We start from the raw sequence: 22,858 nt of genomic DNA, 5'->3' as shown, positions 1-22,858 counted from the left end.
AGTAAATGAAACAATGAATTCACACTACTGTGGCTCTTTTGGGTAATGTTGATCACTAATTTGGCTCCTGAATCACTGGGGTCTGAGTATCACTGCTCTAGACGTTAAGGGCATGTCTACACTTGCCATTTAAAAGCGGAAAAAGTCCCTTTTTTGTGCAAAAGCCATGGGAGCATCTACACTTGCCAATGACTTTTTGCAGTGAAACTCAGAAGTTTCACCGCAAAAAGAAAATCACCTCCACGAGAGGCGTACAACTCTTGCCAGTGATGCTTTTACAGTGATGTGCAAGTGAAGACACGTCTTCCTGTTTACACAGCTTTTAGCCTCCGGAGTATATTCCACAGTGGCTAGGTGAACACTCTAGCCAGCAGCTCTGCTGCCGGGTAAACGGACATACGCCCCTCCCTCTGTAAAGCCCTGGGAACTTTGAAACTCCCCTTCCTGTTTTCTTGGCAAGTGCTCACTTATCTGGCCAGGTGACAATGCCTGCACCAGGGAGCAAGCGATCCCCTGCTTGGAGCAATGCTGAGCTACTGGAGCTTATCAGTGTTTGGGGAGAGGAGGCTGTGCAGGGACCCAGGATGCCCCACGATCACCCCTTCCCCTTCCCACAAGACCCATCGTCAAACTGGAGAGAGCTGCACTGTGGGATAGCTGCCCTAGAGCGCTGCTCTCATGGCAATGGAAGTACTGTTAATGTAAACACTCTCGGACGCCTGAGGAATTAAGTGAATGCACAAACCAGCGCTTTGCTTTCACCGGTTCCCTATCACTTGTGAAACTTACAGCGCAAAAACTCTGCAAGTGTAGACATACCCAAATACGAGAAGCTTTACTGATCACTGCCACAGAATTTAACATAATGTAATTAAGCTTGATGAACAAACTCCCCATTAAGGGCACCCAATTCAAAAACTTGTTAAAGAGATTACTAATCTCTACCCTTCTTTATAGCTCAGTGGTTTGAGCATTGGCCTGCTAACCCCCAGGTTGTGAGTTCAATCCTTGAGGGGGGCATCTGTGGGCAAAAATCTGTCTGGGGATTGGTCCTGCTTTGAGCAGGGGGTTGGACTAGATGACCGCCTGAGGTCCCTTCCAACCTTGATATTCTATGATCTGCCATGCCATTCCAAAAGCTTCAGCATGTAGATATTATGTGCTGACCTACAACAAACAAACAAAATCCAGTGGTTTTATACAGAAATTTATTGTACAAAGAGGAATATGATTTTCATGCTCATATACAATGGGATATTTGAGTCTGACTACACAGAATATTTACATTCAAGTTTACACATTTATTCAAGTTCCATATTAGATGTTGTCAACACATTTCCATGAACGTGTCTTCAAATCTAAAGAGTCAGTCTTTATATTATTCTACCAAAGTCTTCAAAAGATTTGCTGGAGATGTATTGTTTCCTTTTCCTGCAGTACCCATCATCTCCCAATTATTGTATTTGAAAGGAAACCTGACTTGCAGAAGTTAATGTCAGTTAAAATATTTTAACTGTTCTTTTACTCAAGTTAGCCAGGCATTTCCAAATAGCAAAATACAGAGGGCCTGATTCTGCATCCAAATATGCAGGTGACTGTCTCTCTGACTTTGTCTATATCAATATTGCAAGATCATGCCCTAAAAAAATGGACTTCAGTAGTTTAGGACATTATTTTGCAGACTCTTTGAAAAAATAAAAAAAAAGCATTGTACAAATGTTAATATTGAAATGAACTTATAATACCTGAACCAGATATAATAATTTATTTTGTTTTACCATAGTTATGCTTACAATGCAGCAACAATAACGAACATTTAAAATAAAAAAATATGTTGTACAATAAAAATATTCACTAGTTCACAAACAGTTGAAAAACATTTTAGCATGCTGCTAAATTCAGACAGTCATTTCTGGTGCTTTTTGCTCTCAAAGTTCCATGAGCTAACGCTCGTTACAGACTTAATATCAGACGATTGCTTATTTGGTCATATTTTTTTAAACCGGTTCATGATCTCTTGCTCATTCAAAGGCAGCTGATTCCAGTTTCTTGATTATCTTCCAGTTTTTGTTTCTTAAATTAACTAAGAGTAAATTAACATGAACAAGCATTATCAGACTCAGATACTGTTTGAGTTATTATTTGTTCTGGCCCTGTCAAACAACTACATAAAGAAAAAACACAGGTAAGTTCCTGTTTTATTTCAGGAGCTCTATGGAATTCCTTTAGATCAATGCCTCATCTGTCTAGATTTCACGGGGCTAGTGATTAAAAAAATGGAATTACAGGGTACTTGCCAATAAAATGTTGCCCTGGCTATTATGTAAGTTGATGGACAAAGGTTAGTGATTGTCTCAGATTTAGCTGACTGTAATATTTTGGAGAATTACTGATTTTTGAAGAGGTAAAGCTAAACGTTCCCACATTTTGCAGAGATCTTTTTACTTCGGGCAGAGCCATTCCATTTCTTCTGGTTTCATGTCGTGACATCTCCAGCACTTGCGGGTTGAGAGACAGCAGCAGATGGTTGCACTGGTACCATTTCTAATTCAGATTCACGTACAACAATCACCGCATCCCCACTGACATTTATTAGACACTGTGCCTGCGAGGACAGATAATTTTTAAATAATTAAATATATCCTTTATGGAGCATATTTTCAGCCTTTGGACTTAACACTAAAATCAATGAAATTCATTCACCTATGTTCTTGCTATATCTTTCTGATATGTTAACTCTAATTCTAAAATAAAAATAAAAAAAACCCCAAACAAATCAAATACCTCCCACTGGGTCAGATTATGCCCACTAGATCTCTCCCCAGTCCGCATAACTATATTAAAAAAAAAAAAAAAGAGAGAGACTTACTTCTCCTTGTAGTTATGTGGACTGACTAGAATAACCTCATCCTACATGGGTATTTTCCTCTAAGATTGGTTACATAAGACATCAGCTGGTTCTTTAATTGTCAGAAAAATTGTCATTTCAATCACAATTTACCTGATTTTTGTTGGGGTTCTCCATGAAAACACACTGTTTCATTATGTACGAGACAACTGCATTCCCCCCTAAAGCTGCAACGTGAGCCCTCACCATTGCAAACACTTCAGCAATGAAAGCATGGAGAAAGCCACTGACACCGCCCTCCTAAAAAGAAAAAACGAACAAGTGGATTTTATGTAACTGTCACTAAAAATAGCACTGGATATCTTACTTATGTTTCTCTCCTTTAAAATGATTCTCTTCCAATGAATGCTGATTGGTATATATTTTAGAGGAGCAACATCTTGTTCTGTAGAAAGTGACCTATAAAATATAAAGACTGAACTTGTTCTGAGAGTTATGCATCACCTGCTTATGGGTGAATGAGCATTTGCTGAAAAACAAATGAAAAAAATCCTGCTACATGAATAAACAAGAAAAGAATAAAGAGGTTATTTACCTGTAACTAGAATTCTTCAAAATCATCACCTGTATATACCCACACACTTAAGACACTCCTCCACATTTTTGTTGGGACCCCCTAGAAAACTGACTGTTTGGAATTGTGGGCATACTCTTCAGGGGACTGGATTTTTCTGATCTGAAACAATACGTGGAGCTGCAGGCAAGGCCAGCCTCTCAATTCTTTCCACTAACTCAAATTCCTGAAGAAACAGGAACTAAGAGGAGTCATGTGGATCTGTGTAATCATCTTAAAGAACTCCAGTTACAGCCCCATTTTTGTCACAGTGGTCCAACGCCTGCTGATGACAGCCTGCTTTTTCCACAGTCTCTCCTGCATGTGGTGGAAAGAAAACCAGACACAGAAGCTGTGCTCTCTGTTCTACCCCTGGCTGAATGAGGTCCCTGAGCACAATTGTGACAGAGCTTTCCTTCTGTTGACCCCAATAGGATTTCTCAAATGGAGAGAAAAATGTAAGATGGTTTTTTTTGCTTGTTTATCTGCTGTGCCATGCCAGCTAAATTGGGAGGAGGAGTGGAGAGGACACTGAAGTGTACTGCTCCACATATGGTTCCTGAGGGGAGAAGAGTCTCCACTAACAGCCACCCTGAAGGAAGACAGAAAGGACTGAGGCAAGAAACTGAAGTGTTTGAGCCAAAATAGCTGCAAAAGCTAGGAATGGAAGATGAAAGGCAGGAACACTTGTTTCTGCACCGCTGGCAAGCAGCAAAAAGGGGCACAGCTAATCTTAGAAACCTGAATGACAAGTTTTGACCGCCCCAGTTACTATAGAAGGAGGTATCACCCACTGGTAAAGAGGTTAGGAGCCAGAAAACAGGAAATATATATGATGATTAATTGATAAAAGGCCAAAATTATTTTTATTGTTCCACAATATTTCCATGCATACAACCCTAAAGAAAGTCAACTGCAGTGAGAAACCCAAAATATGGACACCAGTTAATCATCTGCATCAGACATACCCTGTCAAAATCTAAATCTACACAGATTACAGCATCAGTGCAAAAAGATCAATACAATAATGATCCAAGTAAGTGGGTATAATAATCTAATGATACAAACAGAAAGGAAAAGATTTTGTTTATCTACATGTAGACTGCAGTATCTAAAAGACAGGATAAACCAGATATGTGGCACCCTTCACTTTTTGAAACACAGAATTTTGCAAACACCTCTGAAAGTGTTAAAGGGCCTTGGACCACTCCATATTCCATAAAGGAACTGCTAAACCATCATATAATAAAAAACAGAAAATATTATACATATGCTCAGAATAATTTACAAGAGTGGATATAATTAGCAACCATTTTTATATATTATGATTATCTAACTGTATTACATTCCATTCGAGGACAATATTGTGTTAGGCACTGTGCAAACAGAGTAAAAAAAAGATCCTTGTCCTGAAGAATACAGGTGGGGAAACTGAGGCACAGAGAAACTAAGACCTTAGGGTGACAGATTAAGTTACATCATATATCACTTTGAAAAATGACATGTAGTTTTCAAAGATATGTAAACTGCAAAGCCATAAATTGCAAGATTCAAATGTGACGTTTGGCTGTCCAAAGCTTCTACAGGATAGCCACTAACAGTAAGCTGCTTCCACTGGTTAATACACAGTGGCAGGCTTTTCAAACATTTATGGCATTCCTGAAGCAGCTCAGATATGTGTGGCTGGGAAGGCTTGGAATGCTGCTTGTTCAAATGGCCATATGTAATTTGTGAATCCTTGCATAAGACTAAGTAAGGAACCACAAAAGCCATACATGCTTTGAAAGCTTACCATTGATCTTTTCCTTTAACTAAGGATCAGTTTTTAGCATTTGAGCAAATCTCAGTTTTAGGGCCCAAAGGAGCTCCAATAGCCACTGAAATCATAAAATATCAGGGTTGGAAGGGACCTCAGGAGGTCATCTACTCCAACCCCCTGCTCAAGCAGGACCAATCCCCAGACAGATTTTTGCCCCCGATCCCTAAATGGCCCCCTCAAGGATTGAACTCACAATCCTGAGTTTAGCAGGCCAATGCTCAAACCACTGAGCTATCCCCCGCCTCGCCCCCCAAGGGATATACATTTTTTCGTTTGCTGGTTTTAGCTTTGTCTGGATGCTGTGCTGTGTTTTGCCTATACCAAACTGGTCACCAACGATAATGGACCCACTGGTAAGCTCCCTGACCATGTAATGCTATTTTACTGGCTACATGGGTGAGTGACACTTCTTCCTACCAATTTGAAGAATAAAGATGAAGCAGCCCTTTTTATAAATGTCAGAGGAACAACAAGTAAGAGGATCACCTTTATGTGACTCCCAGTCACTTAGCACACAGTGCTTAGGTTGTGAAAAGTCAGCTCTCTTCTGTGCCATACAGTTAATTCAGACAGTAAACTCATTTAGCTTTGTTATTATCAATTCACAAAAAAGTGCAAAGTCCTAATATGCTGCTCACCTCACGTAAAGAAGTGGTTTCTCGAATAAAAAACATGTTGATTATCCCAAGATACTTGGTTATTTTTGCCCCAGGGATAAAAGAAAGAGGTGTCATCTTAACAACTGAGACAGTAGAATTGGTGCATGATGGAACAGAACGGTGACGCAAGTGTCCTTCAGCCAGTGGACTTGCTTTGTCAAGAGAAGCAGCTAAAAAAGGTGGAAAAGAAAGAAAAGAAAAGAAAAGAAAAGAAAGTAACTATTGAGTATGATCAGTGACTTGTTCTTAAAACAAAACAACTCTTCTTTATGGTTTCCAAATAGCTTGGTGATTATATTCAGCTGCCTGTGATGTTCAGCCATGTCATGAAAGAAAGGAAATTATCATGCAATGCATGCAAAAAGACAAAAAGCTGCAATGGAATTTATTTGGAAGAGTGGCATTCCTGCAAAAGAAAATATTGAGGCTAGCAGCTGCACATACAACAATCAGTTATCAGTGAAGGTAAAGGAAAAAAGGTGCCAATATTTTGAAATAAATATCTGCTGGAGGAACAAATTACAACAGGAAGAGTGTGAAAGTTGTCATGTTTCCCCAGTGCAGCATTTTCCATTAAAAAATTCTTCATTGTCAACTTTCAGATAACCTTAATCTTGACTAATTTAAGTAAAACAGACAGATCTTCGACCAAAGAACTACTGAAGAATAACTCACGAGTTGCTAATTTAGTGATAATTGGTTTGACTGTCACCTACGTGATTGCTATGTTTCTCACCAAAAATTTTCCAAGTTTATACATACACCTACACCCACAGAGTGTATGCATATATGTAATACAATTAACATGCCTATTTATAGCTATATACTTTATTGGTAACTGTTTTTTAGTAAGCGACAACTTGAATAGAAAGACTGCATTCTGCATTTAAACTACTAACTCATAATTCCTAAATTAATTTATTTTTAAACAGATACTAGAAAGCATCTGCAGTTTTTGCGCTTGGATATTTGTTGTGCTTTCGAATTGCAATGCCACTACTGGGTAGGAAACTCCACCCTCCACCACTGGGAAATCAGAGATATGTCTCAGATTATCATAATGTGGTAGAAACATACGCCTACTTGTCTTAATTGATCCACGCCTTATGGTCTGAGCTTTCAGTTTAATGAGCTCTATCCAGCTGTTGCATCTGTCTGCAAAGGAACTGTAATCAACTGACGTTGCTGAAAACACAGACAGAAAAACAAAAGAAAAAACAAAGAAAAAATATGGATGACGTCTCTTGCCCACCTCAGTGCTCCATTTGATGAAGCAATTTTCTGTATCTGAGGAAGAATGAATATCCCTTTCACGTCTGTTTAAAGGAAAAGTTAAATGTCCAGCCCTATCCTATATTGTCCAAAGCAGTGTACTGATTACTGGTGATGTCACAGCTGCGAACCAACTGACTGTGACTTCGTCACTGGAAACACATGTAAATAAAATCATCACACCTTGTTTTAGCTTCTTCACCTTAAGTAACTAGTTTTAGTTTCTTAATGTTATTTTAGCTCTATTTAATCTTAATTTGTATTCCTATTCTTTTTTTCACAAGGAGCTGTTGATCATGAATTTAAAGTTCCTGGATGTAACTGTCAATCACTTCTCCTGCCTTCGGCCTGAAAACATATGGTTTGGGTTAGGGTAAAAGTCATGAGTTGGAACAGCCTCTCAATTTTTAACGTGCAAGTATTTTCACTTTGAAGCATTACTTTTCCCCCAAAAAGGCAACTGAAGGGTTGTTTTTCTGCTATGACACTGTCTTGTTTTTAGGTTAGTACCCCTGAAACTGGTCTTGAGAACAGTTTGGCAAGCATCCAAGGACCTTTTAATAACTGATCATTAGCACATTACTCTGTAAAAACAAAGGAATACAAATTAACATTAAAGTAAGCCAAAATGAATTAAATAACAAAACTTTTCTCTGAGGAACTACTTCTCTAGCAGATATAGTTATATGCAGAAAGACTCTCTTAATTAGTGCAAATAATCTTAACTATCTCTTGTGATTTTTTAAAAAACATATTCTGATATCAATAAGCCATAGCAGAGCATGCGTTCCTAGGCAACCAGTAAACACTTCCTGGGTGAATGAAGACAAATCCAAAGTGTGGACCAGTGGCCCAGGAATGTCCACCCTGTTCTGGCTTATGGCTAAATTAAGTAAACTCACCTCTCTGTGCAGCTGGTATACCTGTGTGGGAACCTGCATTCTCCAGGACCTCTAGTAAGACAAAACGAATTCCACTCATGTAACATATGAACAACATTAACTGCACAGATATGTTGTACAAAGGATCTTTTTTCTTCTATTAAAGGATTTTAGAGATTAAACTAGCAGAAAAAAAACCCTCTATAGTGGTTTTAGGGTCTCCTTACAAATATGAATTCGGTAAAGACTACACTCTATGGGATCTGATTAATGTACTTTTGTAGCATAGTACAATCAATCAACTTCGCCATTAAATCTAAAACACACTGTGATATGAAACTATACATACTCCTTGGCACTCAGAAGTACTTGGGTACTATTTAGAGCAACTTGCTAACAAAAAAAGACAAAAACAAGAGAGAATCTGTAGATGGGTAAACAAAGTTATAAAAGTATTACAGTGTGATTTATGAAGAAAGATTAAGTGAACCTAATCTGCATAATTTAGATAAAAGATTACAGTGGGCTGGGGAGGAATATAACAGTCTATATATGCAATGGAGCAGATTAATGGTTAACCCAGTTGACTGGGTGCACATAAATGCAGAGCATAGAGGATATGCATAAAGCGACTGTTACATAGAGGAGAGGACAGTAAAAATGCAATACTCTAATCCAAATTAAGATATTTAAATTATATTTGACTATGCTCCAAACTTTGTTATAATTGTTGATGGGGAACTGGCTAAGGTTGTTCCAACACACAAGACATTATTTTAAAGGTTTTTACATAATAATAATGGAATTTTTCATCTTCAGCTGCCTGAAACTGAGCAAGCCTTCCAAAAATTTTTATGTTGGTTTTTATTAGAGAAGGGGGAGGATGGCATACCGCACTTCCTATGGACTTAGTTGTGGCTTTGCTCCAAGCCCCAAGCTACGTGCAGGTCGTAACTGTGCTATCCCTGAAGGAGAAGATGGAAACTGATGCTCAGAAACATAATGTGCCTTCCAGTTTCCCCATGGAAAGTACTAGGAAGTACTCTGAACCAGATCTATACTTGGCACAGCATACTTCCCACAGAATGATGACAGTAACACTTGCTGGTACTTTGGGGCAGAGTGCACTCATCATCCATACAGGTGGGCAAGACAGGGTGAGGTAAGTAACAGCTCTGTGAAAACTGCTTCTTCCCATGCTGGTACCCATGATCCGGGTAAACAGCTATAGCTACTGAGATGCTAGAATTATGAGTTATTGTTATTTAAGAAATGCCCATCAAGGTCTTTAAAAAAAACAAAACAACAATTTCATGGGACCAAAAAAAAAAAAAATAAGACCCTAGTTTGAGGTAGTTTTTTGGTGTGCAAAATTTCAAAGGCCCACTGTAAATGACAGAGGTGTGAAAACTCTTCAAAACAGGTCGCAAAATTCTTTTATAATGAAAAGTGTTGGACAACCTAAACATAGGAGTAATCAGTTCCTCCTAAAATGTTTTTAGTCAGTTACTAGTACATAAAATTCAGATGATTTATTTGAAGAGAGACAGTTTTAACTTCCATGAAACTCAAATAACTGAGCAATTTTGTTCACATTTTGGGAAGAAAAAAAAAAAAAAAAAAAAAAAAGTCAGGCCAAGATGAATATTCCTTCCCCCCAAAATAAAGCAAGAAGGCCATCTAAGGCCCCAATTTTGCAATTCATTGTACATGGGCAGACTGCAGTGCCCGTATAGAGTGCCACTGAAGTCAAGGGGGGTTCACATGGGCACAGCAATACTGCGGAATCAGGGTGACGTAACCAGTGACCTCCAAGAAATTTAGTGCTGGAATCAATTTTTATACTAAGCTGAGAGTGCTTTCTCTGCTCAGAAATGGGATCTGTTTCAGGAGGATCCTACCTTCTGTTAAATTATTCAAGCTTGATAAGAAATACTGGATAGGCTAATATTCTGGGCCCAAATCACCACTGTTATTCCCTCTGCGAAAGATCCAGTCATTGAAGGCTCCCCACTAGGCTTTAAAAGCCTTTACAAAACTTATTACTGCTTTATTCCAATCCCATTTTAGTCAATGAGTAACAACAATACTCAAAAAAAAATGTGATAGATTCAAGACATTTACAAAGCTCTCAAAATTGTTTGGAGAAGGAATGCAACAAGCATGAAGACCATAGGACTTTCTCATCCTCTCCAAAGGTTCATATACTTGTTCAATGTACTCCAGCCTCCCTATCAAGATTATTTCTAGTACTTTCTAACAAATTTCCCATTGATTTTATAAGGCATTCCTTATCACATGAATTATACAAGAACAATTGTTAAACATGCCTGAGAAATGAGCAGCCTCAGAATACACTGTGTCTGTATCCCCATGATGTGCTTTTTCCACATGGTTCACCTTTGCTGAGTTTTCCTATAGACTTTGTTGCTCTATGAAATATAGTCATGTCTGCTCTTTTTTTTTTCTTTGTTATGACAGATGGTTTCTTTCACCTCTGAGATTAGACCATGTTTTCAGTAGTATACTATATAACAAGCTGTTATACACAGAGCCCTTCGTTTTCAGTTTTTATTTTTCCCAGGAATTTATCGGTGTTTATTACTACAACAACAAAAACAGGTGAAAATTGGTGCAAAAAAACCTATTATTACTTTTTATGGGTAAATGCCGGGGTTTATTTTGGTGGATGGAAGGACGGGGGGGAAGTATTCAGTAGATTAAATACTTTGATGAATGGAATTCAATGTGGTTTGCTGCAGAACTAAAACAAAACTTAAAACACAATGCCACCTCTGAGTTTAAGAAAACAATCCCCCAAATAAAACTTTTCATTTGAATAAAGTTTACTGTTGCAAACTTAGAACTATCAGCCTATAAATATTTACATTTCATAACTGGGCCACATCACTTGCAAAGCATACTCTCAACTTCATCCTTTTCTCTGGTTTTTGTTTTAACCTTCCTTTAATTTCCTTGTGTTCTGAATCGTATTCTGATACTGATTTTCGTTTTCTTCCCATTTTAGAGTGTCAGATCTTTAAACCGTTATCAGCTAACAGCTTGAAATGTGTACATGAAATTCATCAGTATGTTCAGATGCGTACGCACTTCAGAGCTTGTTTATTGTGTGTATCTTCTAGACTTGCTTCAATAGACAGCTTTGCATATACACACAAACTAGTGTATCATCATAATACATATATCTCATGCAATGTATTTTCCTAATAAAACAAGTTTTTTTTTAATATCTGAATGATGCAAAAGTAGGGGGAAATCAGAAAAAAACTGAATACTTACTTTAAAGCCCTGGATTTTTTTTTTTTTTTAATAATTGGTTTAAACTGAAAACAAAGGGGCTTAGTTATACAGTACTAGTTTGTAGCCTAGGGAATTTCCTGCTCAGCCTTGAGGAATAAGAAGACACTAACGGTAGAACATAGAAACATATTTAACTCAGTCCTACCTGACTCTGGGGTCAAGCATTAAAGAGCTAGTATTTAATGGGAAATTGGCAGACATCCAATACCTTCTCAATAGATATCATGTATCTGTCTCACTCTTTCTTCTACATTCATTTGAGAGCACAAGAAATGTTCTGCTCAAATTATAGAAGTCTTCATAAAACATTTTAGAAGAAAGACTTGCTTAGCTGAACTCATCTACAAATGGCTACTTGAGAGACTACACTGAATTTAGCCTCCCACTTTTTGCTGATTTTTACAAGAAATTGTGACTCTCAGATGAGATACTGGAAACAAGGTACAGCCTTTCCCACCTCCTTATATATATCCATAATTTACTCAGTAAAAGTCTGAGCTGTTTGCATTGCTCAAATCCCAAAGTTCAAATATCATGAACTAGGCGCCAAAGAGTCATAATAGTTTAAAAATCCGTGAGTTTTTTGGCAGAGTGAAGCAAGACCCTCCACTCAACTTGATTGCATTTCTGTCTGTCGGTCTGTAACGCTCAATCCCATTGATATGAGGGGAAAATCAGGACTACAGCTTAATATGCGGGTCTCTCTTATTGGGCGTACAGCTCAGCCTACCATAAGCAACAGAGTATGCGAGACTCTACTTAAAAAATAATAAATTTTGGACTCTTTTTCTTTGCTTCCTAAGCTTTCAGGGTGCACTCAGGTCACACTTCCAAACTTTTCTCCACAATCATGAGGTCTAGGAACTTATTTCTTTAAAAACAAAAGCAGAGATTTTCATGTAATCACAGGATTCCAGGAACTGGGCTTTAAGTAAAACCATCAACTACCATGAGATTCATGATTAAATTGAGAGGGTTGGTAACATGGCTGCAGAGGCTAAGGCCCAGATCTTGCAAGGAAAACCATGTGGGCAGACTCTGTCAGCATGTGTGGAAAACTCAAGTCCACCTATGTTGTCCTTGCATGATCAAGGTGTCGTTATCGAACAACAAAACTATTGTACTTTCATCTGACAGTCTCACCACAGTTTTACAAAAGTCATCCAGGTCTCTCCTATGAAACCTGCATTTCCAATCTGTTAAAAACCAGTCAGTTATAACAGAGTACTTTTAAAACTGATCATAGCTAAACGGATTATCACTGGTCTCTGGCTACTCAGAATGGCTAACGGAAATAGCAACCACAGCATCACATGGAGCCACGATATCCTTGTCTACAAAAAAATACTCACTGCTCGCTAGAGTTGTTAGCAGTGGTGCAGCTTAACTGATAGGACAAACAACTCACCAACAAAACTATGAAATCAGATATACAAAAAAATGCCACCAAATGTACTATTTAAAAAGTGAAAAAGAGAGAAACATTTTCTTTGCATTAACTTTTCAGTTATACTAATCTTAGGTTTTACTTTACCAACACTAGATCAAGTTGACTGTGTGTCCCTTTAATGTACAGTGGTGGTGGTGGTGGTGGTGGTAGTAGTAACAACAAACTGAAGCCATAAAGTGTATTATGAAAGCTTTAAAATGAGATAATATATAAAAGTCTGCAGGCTATTATGTGAATATAAGTCTTTGCAGACTTCTGTTGCAGGGATGATAAAAGCACTCTTTTTTCATTAGTGCTTAATATACCAAAAGATTCTGTGCCAGTACATTAAAGCAAATGATAATCTTACAGAACAGTAAGTAAAATATGGGGGATTATCATCAGAGTAGCTAATTTACTTTTGAGATAGTTATATAATTACATTGAGACGCTGGTGCCTATAGGTAAACAGTCAAAAGAGATTAAATAACTGTCTAGTTAAAAGATTCCAGAACAGTGTACTTGTACAATATGACAAAATGTGAAGAACATTGACGCAGGTGATTTACTTACATATGAACAGACTACCCTCTACTGGTCAGTGGCTAGTATGCAAATAAGTGTTCTAGTATTAATAGAGTGAAAAGATACTGAAGACTCACTAATACTACAGTGAGTTAACACTGAAATCCATATTGAAAGAAGGCTAGTTTGTGTAATAAAATAATGGAAACCAAGAAAGTGCCACATCAGGGATGCCATCACGCTTAATTTAATGGAGAATTAAGAGAGCCAGTTACCAAAAAATTGAATGTAATCTTTGGAGAATGGTCTCCTGCTGCCACACAAATGACGAAGGTTTCACCTCTCCTTTCATTGTGATTACAGTTGGGGAAAGAGGGATAAAGGGAAAAAAACCCAGAGGTCGAAATGGTTATGCCAGGGTTTTCAACTGTTCTTCCTGTATAACTGGCTAAACTGTTAAAGCACTGATTCTCAAAGGCATGAGAGATCTAGGGCACTCACTGATAGACACCAGAATACATGGAAGGCTACATAATACCCAATGCCTTAGTAAAACAAAAGAAGATAACTCTGAAATATCCATGTGGAGCTTAAAATAAAGGGAAGTATCTCTGTTTTGCATAGAATTTGTATATGTATACCAGACTTTTCACAGGATAGGTCTACACTTACCGCCGGAACCGGAGGTAAGCAATCGATCTTCTGGGATCGATCCCGGAAGTGCTCGCCGTCGACGCTGGTACTCCAGCTCGGCGAGAGGAGTACGCGGCATCGACGGGGGAGCCTGCCTGCCGCGTCTGGACCCGCGGTAAGTTCAAACTAAGGTACTTCGAATTTAGCTATATTATTAACGTAGCTGAATTTGCGTACCTTAGTTCGAAGTGGGGGGTTACTGTGGACCAGGCCACAGAGTCACAGAAATGTAAGGGAGAAAGGACCTCAAGAGGTCATTTAGTCCATCCCCCTACACTGAGGTAGGATTAAGTATATCAAGACCATCCCTGATAGTTGTGTGTCTAGCCTGTTCTTAAAAACATCTAATGACAGGAATTCCTCAACTTCTCCAGATAACCTGTTCCAGTGCTTTTCTATCTATCATGGGGGATGGCCCTTAAGGTCAAGCATCCATCTTAACTATGGACTCCATTAAGGAGAATGAGCAATCCCAGATCCACCTGGGGAGAGATAACTGCTTAACTAGCTGGGCGGCAATTAACTAGTTAAAGAACTATATTCATGTTATATCGGGTCGCATTATATCTGGGTAGAGGTGTATATGCCTCACTTCATTTACAGAAAGCACGCTACGGGGAACTGAGGCAGTAACAATTGTGGTTCTACTTAAGCTCCAGGGGGGCGCTCCAAGGGTGAGTGCCCACCATTACATTTTCCTTATGGTTAGAAAAATTTTCTTAATATCTAACCTGAATCTCTCTTACTGTAAACTTAGCCAATTACTTCTTTTCCTAACCTTGGTGGGCATGGAGAACAAGTGATCAACATCCTCTTTATATCAATCTTTCACATACTCAAAGGCTGATGTCTCCTTCCTACCTTTTCTTCTCTAGATTAAACATGCCCAGTTTTTCCAACCTTTCCTTTTACAGGCAGTAATAAAAAAGGTAAACTGATCATAGCAGAAAAGAACCAAAAAATTAAAAAAAAAAACCCAGAAGAGGATACTGTTCTAAACTAACTGTATTGACCTCTTGAAAAATCTGAACAATGGTGAAACAACCTCTTTTACAGCATATGTGACGTTATACAACGGGTAGAAGAGGGAGCTAACCATTCAAAAAGAAATGTTCATAATAAACAATGATCTCCTTTGTTTATTAAACTTATTTCATTCCAAAACAATTTGGGCCAGAGTCTGAGCTACTATACATAAGTAAGTAAATGGAACTGATTTACAGGAGCTGACAATCTGGCCCTTTAACACACTTATACAGGAAACACTTCATCCACTGTTGAAATGCAGCTACCTTTGGAGTCGAATGCAATAGCTGTTTAACAATGGAAAGAACCACCAAACAAGCAATATAATAGCCATTTGTCAGGGAAAAACTTAAGTTTCCTTTCACTTGCTCCCTCTTAAGTAATGAACACTCTTCATTTAAAAAATTGTTCAAGGAAAATCATAAGCCATTTTTCTCAGCCCAACAGTCAAAGTTCACAAGATAAAACATTCTTGCCACGAATAAACTAAGAGATGCATTTTATTAACGTTATTTGAATTTCTGAGTCTGGTATTGTGGGCAGTCATTTTACATGTGCTACTTGAAGAAACAAGGCAGCACAGGACAGGGCGACAGAAGTCCAATAAACTAAATGCTGCACAGGGACAAAGGATCCACTTACGATGATTTAAATACAGTAAATGGAGCAAAAGGTGGAAAATTCTTGTTAAGTAACAAGTGAGAGGACAAAGGAAGGGGACAGAAGTGTGCTAACCAATCCTTCTTATCTAATGCTTGAGAAATCTGACTGAAGGGCAGAGCATTTCATTACATCTGAGGTAGCAAAGAATGTCAAAGCATGGTACATAGCTGCTTTCAAGAGAATACACTCCACCAGCAATGAGGGAGCGAGAGAGTGGAACACCATATAGAATTATTTTTTTCTTTTCATTTAACCAACCTTTAGCTGGTGAGAATGGTTGAGAAACGAGAGGATCAGAGCAAAGTTCCAATGGAAATTGTAGCTGCTCTTCATTGTCTGTAGAGGCTTCAACAAAGAAGAAATACACACATACATTAAACAGATATTTAACCAGAAACCCCAAATCTTGCCAATATAAATAAGCACTACAGATTTAATTTAGTAAGGACTGACTAGAACACATTTATTCAACATAAATACATAGTGATGGACTTTGAGTGCAGATAAGCAATTAGACGTTTGCTAATAAATACAGCTGCAAAACTACTTGGACAGAATCTGAATTCCACTCAATAGGGCTTGACTTAAATATGAATATTTTAGGAAAACCAACCCAACTGTTTTAGGTCTGCCTTAACTGAGTTAATGGTATCCAACAGTAGTTTTTTTTTTTATATTTTATCTAATTAAAAATTCCTATTGATACCTGGTTCTTCTATCTATTTAGTGCTAGTGAAAGAAGTTGCATAGGCCTCGACACTTAAGTTCACTATCCACACAAGATAAATAACACAGAGGCGAAGAAAGCCCCCTCAACCTGCCAGTTAATGATTTGAACGCTTTCAAACTTAGCTTCGAAGGGCCATTTCTAGAGGTGAGAAAAGAATTCAAACCTCCAAGCTCAGTCCATTTTTGCAGAGAGGGCAGAGAGGATATCAATTGTGACCTGAACTTAACATTTCAGTGCCAGGAACCAGACTGAAATTATCAGTTTAATTCATATAGGCTATTGAACTGATCTATTTTCAATTACTATTGAACTGGTCTAGATTTAAACCAGTGAACTCGAGGTCCATTGCTCTGTAGCCCATTATCAACCTCCATCATTAATAGTTTAAATAAAGTCTACCTAAATTTCTTTACAACATGCATTCTTCTTCACTTTAGCATGCATGCTCCTTTAGCAAGCTCATACATAAATTGCATAAATCTTCTCCACTCCCTTCAGAATGTTTTACATTTCATTGAGTTCCAAAAAGTCAGTTAGCCTACTTTTCTAAGCATTATGAATAATGAATTTCCTAAAATCTTGTGAAAAGATTTTGCAATTTATAAGAGTAAGCACAAGCATTCCATGATAAACACGTCCTTTTTTTCCAAAGCACAGTGACAGCAGAAAAATGCATGAGTAGACCACTGATTTAGAATCCATTTAAAAGTTTGTTTAAAAAACTGGAGCATGGAATAAGGCTAAGAATTTCTTTCATATAGTTGCAGGTCTGTTGACTAGAGAGAGTTCTCTAGTGAAGAAATGTGTGGTTGAATTGATAAACTAAAAGTGATATCATCGACTACACAGTAAACATCTTTCCTATACAAATGATTATCAAGAATTGATAATTTCACCTCCCTCAAAATGCTTACCCCTTTGCAATGTTTTTTCTGCAGGGACTTTACTGGTTTGTAAAGCTTGGTTTTTGTCAAATGTTATTGCAACCGCTGTGACTGTGATCTGCAATCAAAAGATACAGTGCATATTGTTAGTATAAAATCTCTCTTGTACAATCTTCCAAAAGCTTTGCCAAAATTAACATTCTACTATGGGGAAAATTTACTTCATGCACCTTATTGGGAGTAGAAATAAGTTGTTTGTTTTTTAGCAGCACTTACATTTTTATTAACTATATTCAAGGTGCTGTCTTGTGAGCAGAGATACCTATGAAATGCCATAACCCATTAATGGCAATGTTCTATATAAATAACAATGTTTAAGACCCTTAATCATAGCAATTAGAAGCTAACAAAATGGCAGTCATTGCTAGAATAAAGAAACACAGCAGATATTATATGAAACAACCTTCCATGGCAGAGATGGTCTAAGAGCTGATATTGGCTAGGATCTGTTGTCAAAAGATCCCGAACATGTTTGAGCCAAGTTTAAAAAAAAAAAAAAAGTGTGTGTCAACAAAACCAAAATATAATTAGGACTTTGTATTTTCATCAATTCTTTGCCTTTCATCAGAGGATTGCACAACATCTTATAAATATGAGTTAAGTCTCACTGTACTTTGTGAGGTAGGTAAGAAATATAAAGGAATTTGTTCCCTGGCCACAGAGATGAAGCCACACTCTTGTTGAAAACAGAGGAGCTGCTTAATAACTTACGCCAACAAAACACACCATGTATTAAAAGTGAAGAAATATACTGCATCCTCTTGAAACTGCAAGAAAAAATTAGGTAGCCAAAACGAAGTTATCAAATTTAGAATTTGTAAAGGATGATGAATTAAGCAGCCATATTTTTATTGTATGTGCCATAGAGCAGCTTTAAAGGCAACTAGTCAGGACCTTCTATTTCATATTTCATTGGAAAGATGGCATTCCATCAGCACAATAATGTGCTGTGGTGCTGTTTCATATAATCAGAGGGAGACTGTGAACAATTGAATGAACACCAAATCTTGTGGCACATTAAAGCTCCTTCAGCATACTAGTGACTCAATCTAATCTAGTTTATTTTGCAAGATCTAATGTAATCAGAAAACAAAGTGGCATTAATAACAAATGAACAAAATTAGTTACCTGAATTACTTCATCCTCTGGAAGAGCCACTGTAAAATTTACGTGACAAAGGCAGCAGGGAATCATAGATCGTAGCTTAAAATATAGACTCTGTTGAATACAATACATTATTTGTGTTATTCTAAAAAAAAATGTTAATTCTATATCGGGTTTATTCTGGAAAGACAAAAGTCTAGATTTCTTTTATGCAGTAAAAATAATTACCCTAATAAAACTATTATTTTCTCTTATTTGAGACTCAATTAGTGATTTCACTTGAGGTTTAAAGGTTTATGGTATGTTGTCTGCTCTGTCCAGTAGCTTAATATTGTTATTTTTATAACATGCTGAGTCAAAGATTTTATTCTGATTTGATGTGTCTCTGGAGCTATTAACATCATATCCAGCATTTTAAATATTTGTAGAACTGCTCAGGAACTAATTATAGATACAACCTAAAACAAGTCTATAATTTTGAAAGGTAAGCCTAAAGAAAATACAAAGTGTTGTTTGCAATGTAACCTAAATTCCATGTTACCTCTATTTAAATAAATACATACATCTGGAAACTAGGACTCTTACCTTAAGCAGATTCTCACAGAGATCATTAAAGTTCTTGTTAAGTGTTTGATTTGTCAGGTTAATGTTGCTTAATCTGGATACTCTTACTGAGGTGAACATCTGAAGCAGAAACATAAAAGTTTATATCTTTATCTTCCTCAATTTTAAATCTATATGTTGCAATAGTGGGAACAAAGCAATTGATTAAAGACATTAATTAGCACTAGTGGTCATGGTGAATAGAGAAAGAGGAAGAAACAAAAATGACAGTCTCTGATCAGATACTGGAGGAACGTACTTGTCCTTTATGAAATTGTACAAACAAAAGGAAACTTTATAAAGAACTGTATATCAATATATAAAATGATTAGTGACAAAGTAGTGCTGTGGAAAAAAGGGAATGTTGCATTTTTTTATTTGCCTCACCTATAAGAGTGTGTGTGTATATATATATAGATAATCTAGCATTAATATTTTGTGAGAGCATGTGAGAGACACACAAAGGGTGTCTCTCTCAAAAAATACAACTTTTTTTTTTTTTAAGCATAAGCTTAGGTATTCAACCTCATCTGGGACTGACTCTGAAAGCCAGCCAGGTTCTTACCATGTCACTCAACAGCAAACCAGGTTCTGGGGGCCAAATCATACCCATAGTTATACCCATGCAACCCCTTTACCTTGAACGGAATTGCACAGGTATAACTAAGTGGATCTTCTAAAAACTATTCTGTTGACTATGCACAATACAGCTCACACTTTCTTGGCTGAACTGATTCTGCAATGCAATGGGAGTATAAAGCAATAAAAACTTATTTTTGTCACAACTCAGTTATATCAGTTTAAACAAAAGGAATGAATACATTGAGTAAGGGGGTGTCATTTTTAATTCATTTTTCAGAGTACAACTACTCTAAAATCTATTGCAATGTCAACAGTATATTTGTATACAAGCTTGGTTTTAAAAGGTCTTTTTGTTTTTAAAAGCTACTTTACCTGTATATCAGAAGTCCAGTTATTTATGCCAGGCATAATTTCTGTGTTACAACTGTAAAAACCTGTTAAAGAAAATATTCACAAAGTTATATAATGTGCTGTGTATGAAGTAGTGCAGTTTGACAAAAGTTAAATTAACTTTCCACAGTACTTTTTTCAAATGTTGTTATGCATAAATTAAAAAACATATAGCAGTACTACAGTAATATACCAGCATTCTAAACATAAGGTATTTCATAATACAGAGCAAAGATTAAATATATTTTCTGCAAAAACCTACATAGCAGCAAAAATGTGAAGCATTAGTGAATAAATATTCTTAAAAGTATAAAGCTTCATTACTATAATGTGTATATTATTAATCTTTTTTTCATTTGCCAAAAAATGACTCACAAAGCAAGACAGTCAGACCCAGAAGAGTATACAACCTAAAAATGGAGTATTGTACAGCAAGTCAGGATAAAGTGTTATAAAAGTTTTCTTTTCACCATTTGTTTTTTTACAGTGTAAATACTTGTAATAAAAAATAAAGTAAGCACTGTACACTTTGTATTCTGTGTTGTAATTGAAATCACTATATTTAAAAATATAGAAAAACATCCAAAATATTTAATAAATTTCAATTGGTATTCTATTGTTTAAGAGTGCGATTAAAACTGCAATTAATTTTTTTTAGTTAATCGCGTGAGTTAACTGCGATTAATCAACAGCCCTTATTATTTAGGAGATTAAAAATCTGTCTTGCAAAATTTAATAATTACTGGGATAATCTGTTTATCACCTTGCATAATATACACACAATCCTCAATTATAACAAATGACTAGTTCTGGAAATGCTTGATTTTTTTTCACACCAGGATTCTATTTCATAAATGTTGCCATTGTTTGACTGTTATGTAAATATGATCACAATATGGTACACTTAATAACATTTCTTGTGGTTTTCAAATAAAACTCTATATTTCATGAAAGCTATACTTAAAGGAAATTTAGAACAAGTCCTGCAACTGCATGTCAAAGTTCATACATGAGTGGATACTATGGATATCATGAATGCAAGCAAGCTGGAAGGCATGATAAAAGAAGACTATGTGCAACAACATGAAGCTGACGTTTCACATCTATGAAGAATAACTGCCATTATTTTCTACAAGGATATTCTTGAAAGCTAAAAGGTGAGTATGTTGTAACTAGCTGTTTGCTATTAAAATGAAGTTTATAATGAAGTTGGGGCCGTGAGTACTGAAGTTCCAGGAGGAGCAATGTATTGTTGGTTGCTGAATCCTAGAGTAAGGAAATTGGTCTTAAAGTATTCTATTTTAAATATACATTTTTGCATCAACTATATCATTATTACACATGAAGAAAGAAAATTTGAACTAACGGAGATTGGTATAACGAAGAAGAAAAAAGAAAAAACAATCTGAATTTTGGAAAACAAATAAGTACTGTTTCGAAGAATTTAAGGAAAATACAAGTTCTTAGAAAAGAGACATTGAAACCAGAAAAAAAAAACAAAAGAAAAAAAACAACCCACCAAGCAAACAAAAAGATTGTTTATAAGTGAGAATCAAAAGGTAGGAATAATTTTTCCCAAAGAAGAAACGATCACAATGTTGTAGTAGGTAGCACATTATGCAATATATACATATTTAAAACAACAACAATGTTGCTAAATAATAGACATATAGACCACTAAAATCTCATATGAAGTTCTAGCATCAATTCTGCTGTTGTTGGCATCCTTTCGTATGTGAGAGACAGTGGGAATTGCAGACTATGATGTAGATCAGTGGTCTCAAACCTTTTTACACAGAAGATCATTTTTTGAATTTAAGTGCAACCCAGGATCTATCCCACCCCTTGCCCGAAGCCACACCCACTTCATCCCCCCCGCCCTCCGTCGCTCGCTCTCTCCCACTCTCATTCACTTGCACCGGGCTGGCAGGGGGTTGAGGTTTGGGCTCTGGGCTGGGGCTCCTGTCATTGACTTTGATACCTGATGGAGATGATGGCACCACTTGTTACGATCACTTGCCAAGATTTCCCATTGCTCAGAATCAATTCCAAATTCCTTAATATCTCCCTTGCATGTGTCTTTATAGCGAAGCTTGGGGCGCCCTGTTGTTCTTGTTCCCTCTGATAGCTTCCCGTATAGCATGTCACTGGGTATGCGTTCATCTGCAAACCTACTCAGATGGCCCAGCCAGTGCAGTCATCTTTGCATGAGCAGGGCTGTGACACTTGGTAATAATGCCCTTCGAAGAACCTCTCTGTTGGTGACTTTATCCTGCCATTTGGTGTTGAGTATGAGGCGTAAACAACATAGGTCGAAACTATTTAACCTTTTCTCCTGATGTGAATAAGTTGTCCATGTTTCTTCATCATACGAGAGTGCTAAGGATGCAAGCTTGGTACACTAGCATTTTGGTTTTGATGGTAAGCTTTGAGTTGCTCCATGCTCTTTTAGTCTGCTAAAGGTGGTGGCAGCCTTTCCAATGCGAACATTTAGTTCTTCATCCAGTGAGAGGTTGGTGGTCATTGTAGAACCTACACATCTGAACTTTTGGACTACTTCTAGCTGGTTTACATTTAAGGTAATTGAATGATCTTGTGGAACCCCCTGTCCTAATACAACTGTTTTCTTGTGGCTGATGGTGAAAGCAAGTGCCTGCAGGGCCGGCACCAGGCACCCAAGCACATGCTTGGGGCGGCACCTGGTAAGGGGTAGCGGGGGGAGTGCGGCGCGGCATTCCGCGGGGGGGGGGGGGGGG

At 37.2% G+C, this 22,858-nt stretch overlaps 1 protein-coding gene across 18 annotated transcripts in view; it reads right to left on the bottom strand.

Moving 5' to 3' along the window:
• Positions 1-1,191: 1,191 nt before the first annotated feature.
• Positions 1,192-22,858, bottom strand: part of C2CD5 (C2 calcium dependent domain containing 5) — a 109,141-nt gene continuing 87,474 nt past the window's right edge. For 8 of the 18 annotated variants that reach the window (XM_034782484.1, XM_034782477.1, XM_034782523.1 and 5 more), the window contains 10 exons: positions 20,085-20,146; positions 19,113-19,211; positions 18,552-18,641; positions 17,394-17,481; positions 16,008-16,094; positions 8,114-8,164; positions 7,017-7,124; positions 5,919-6,109; positions 3,002-3,148; positions 1,192-2,605 (listed from right to left, as the gene is read on the bottom strand). In XM_034782484.1, the coding sequence (XP_034638375.1) occupies positions 2,477-2,605; positions 3,002-3,148; positions 5,919-6,109; positions 7,017-7,124; positions 8,114-8,164; positions 16,008-16,094; positions 17,394-17,481; positions 18,552-18,641; positions 19,113-19,211; positions 20,085-20,146 (1,052 nt within the window). In that variant the 3' untranslated portion in view covers positions 1,192-2,476. The remainder of the gene's footprint in view (positions 2,606-3,001; positions 3,149-5,918; positions 6,110-7,016; positions 7,125-8,113; positions 8,165-16,007; positions 16,095-17,393; positions 17,482-18,551; positions 18,642-19,112; positions 19,212-20,084; positions 20,147-22,858) is intronic. The other 10 variants (XM_034782495.1, XM_034782514.1, XM_034782549.1 and 7 more) reach the window with 4 other exon arrangements.

This window comes from Trachemys scripta, chromosome 1 (assembly GCF_013100865.1).
Source record: "Trachemys scripta elegans isolate TJP31775 chromosome 1, CAS_Tse_1.0, whole genome shotgun sequence".
Classification (NCBI taxonomy): domain Eukaryota; kingdom Metazoa; phylum Chordata; order Testudines; family Emydidae; genus Trachemys; species Trachemys scripta.
The sequence above is the reverse complement of the archived record's forward strand: the minus strand, read 5'-3'. Positions and strand labels throughout refer to the sequence as shown.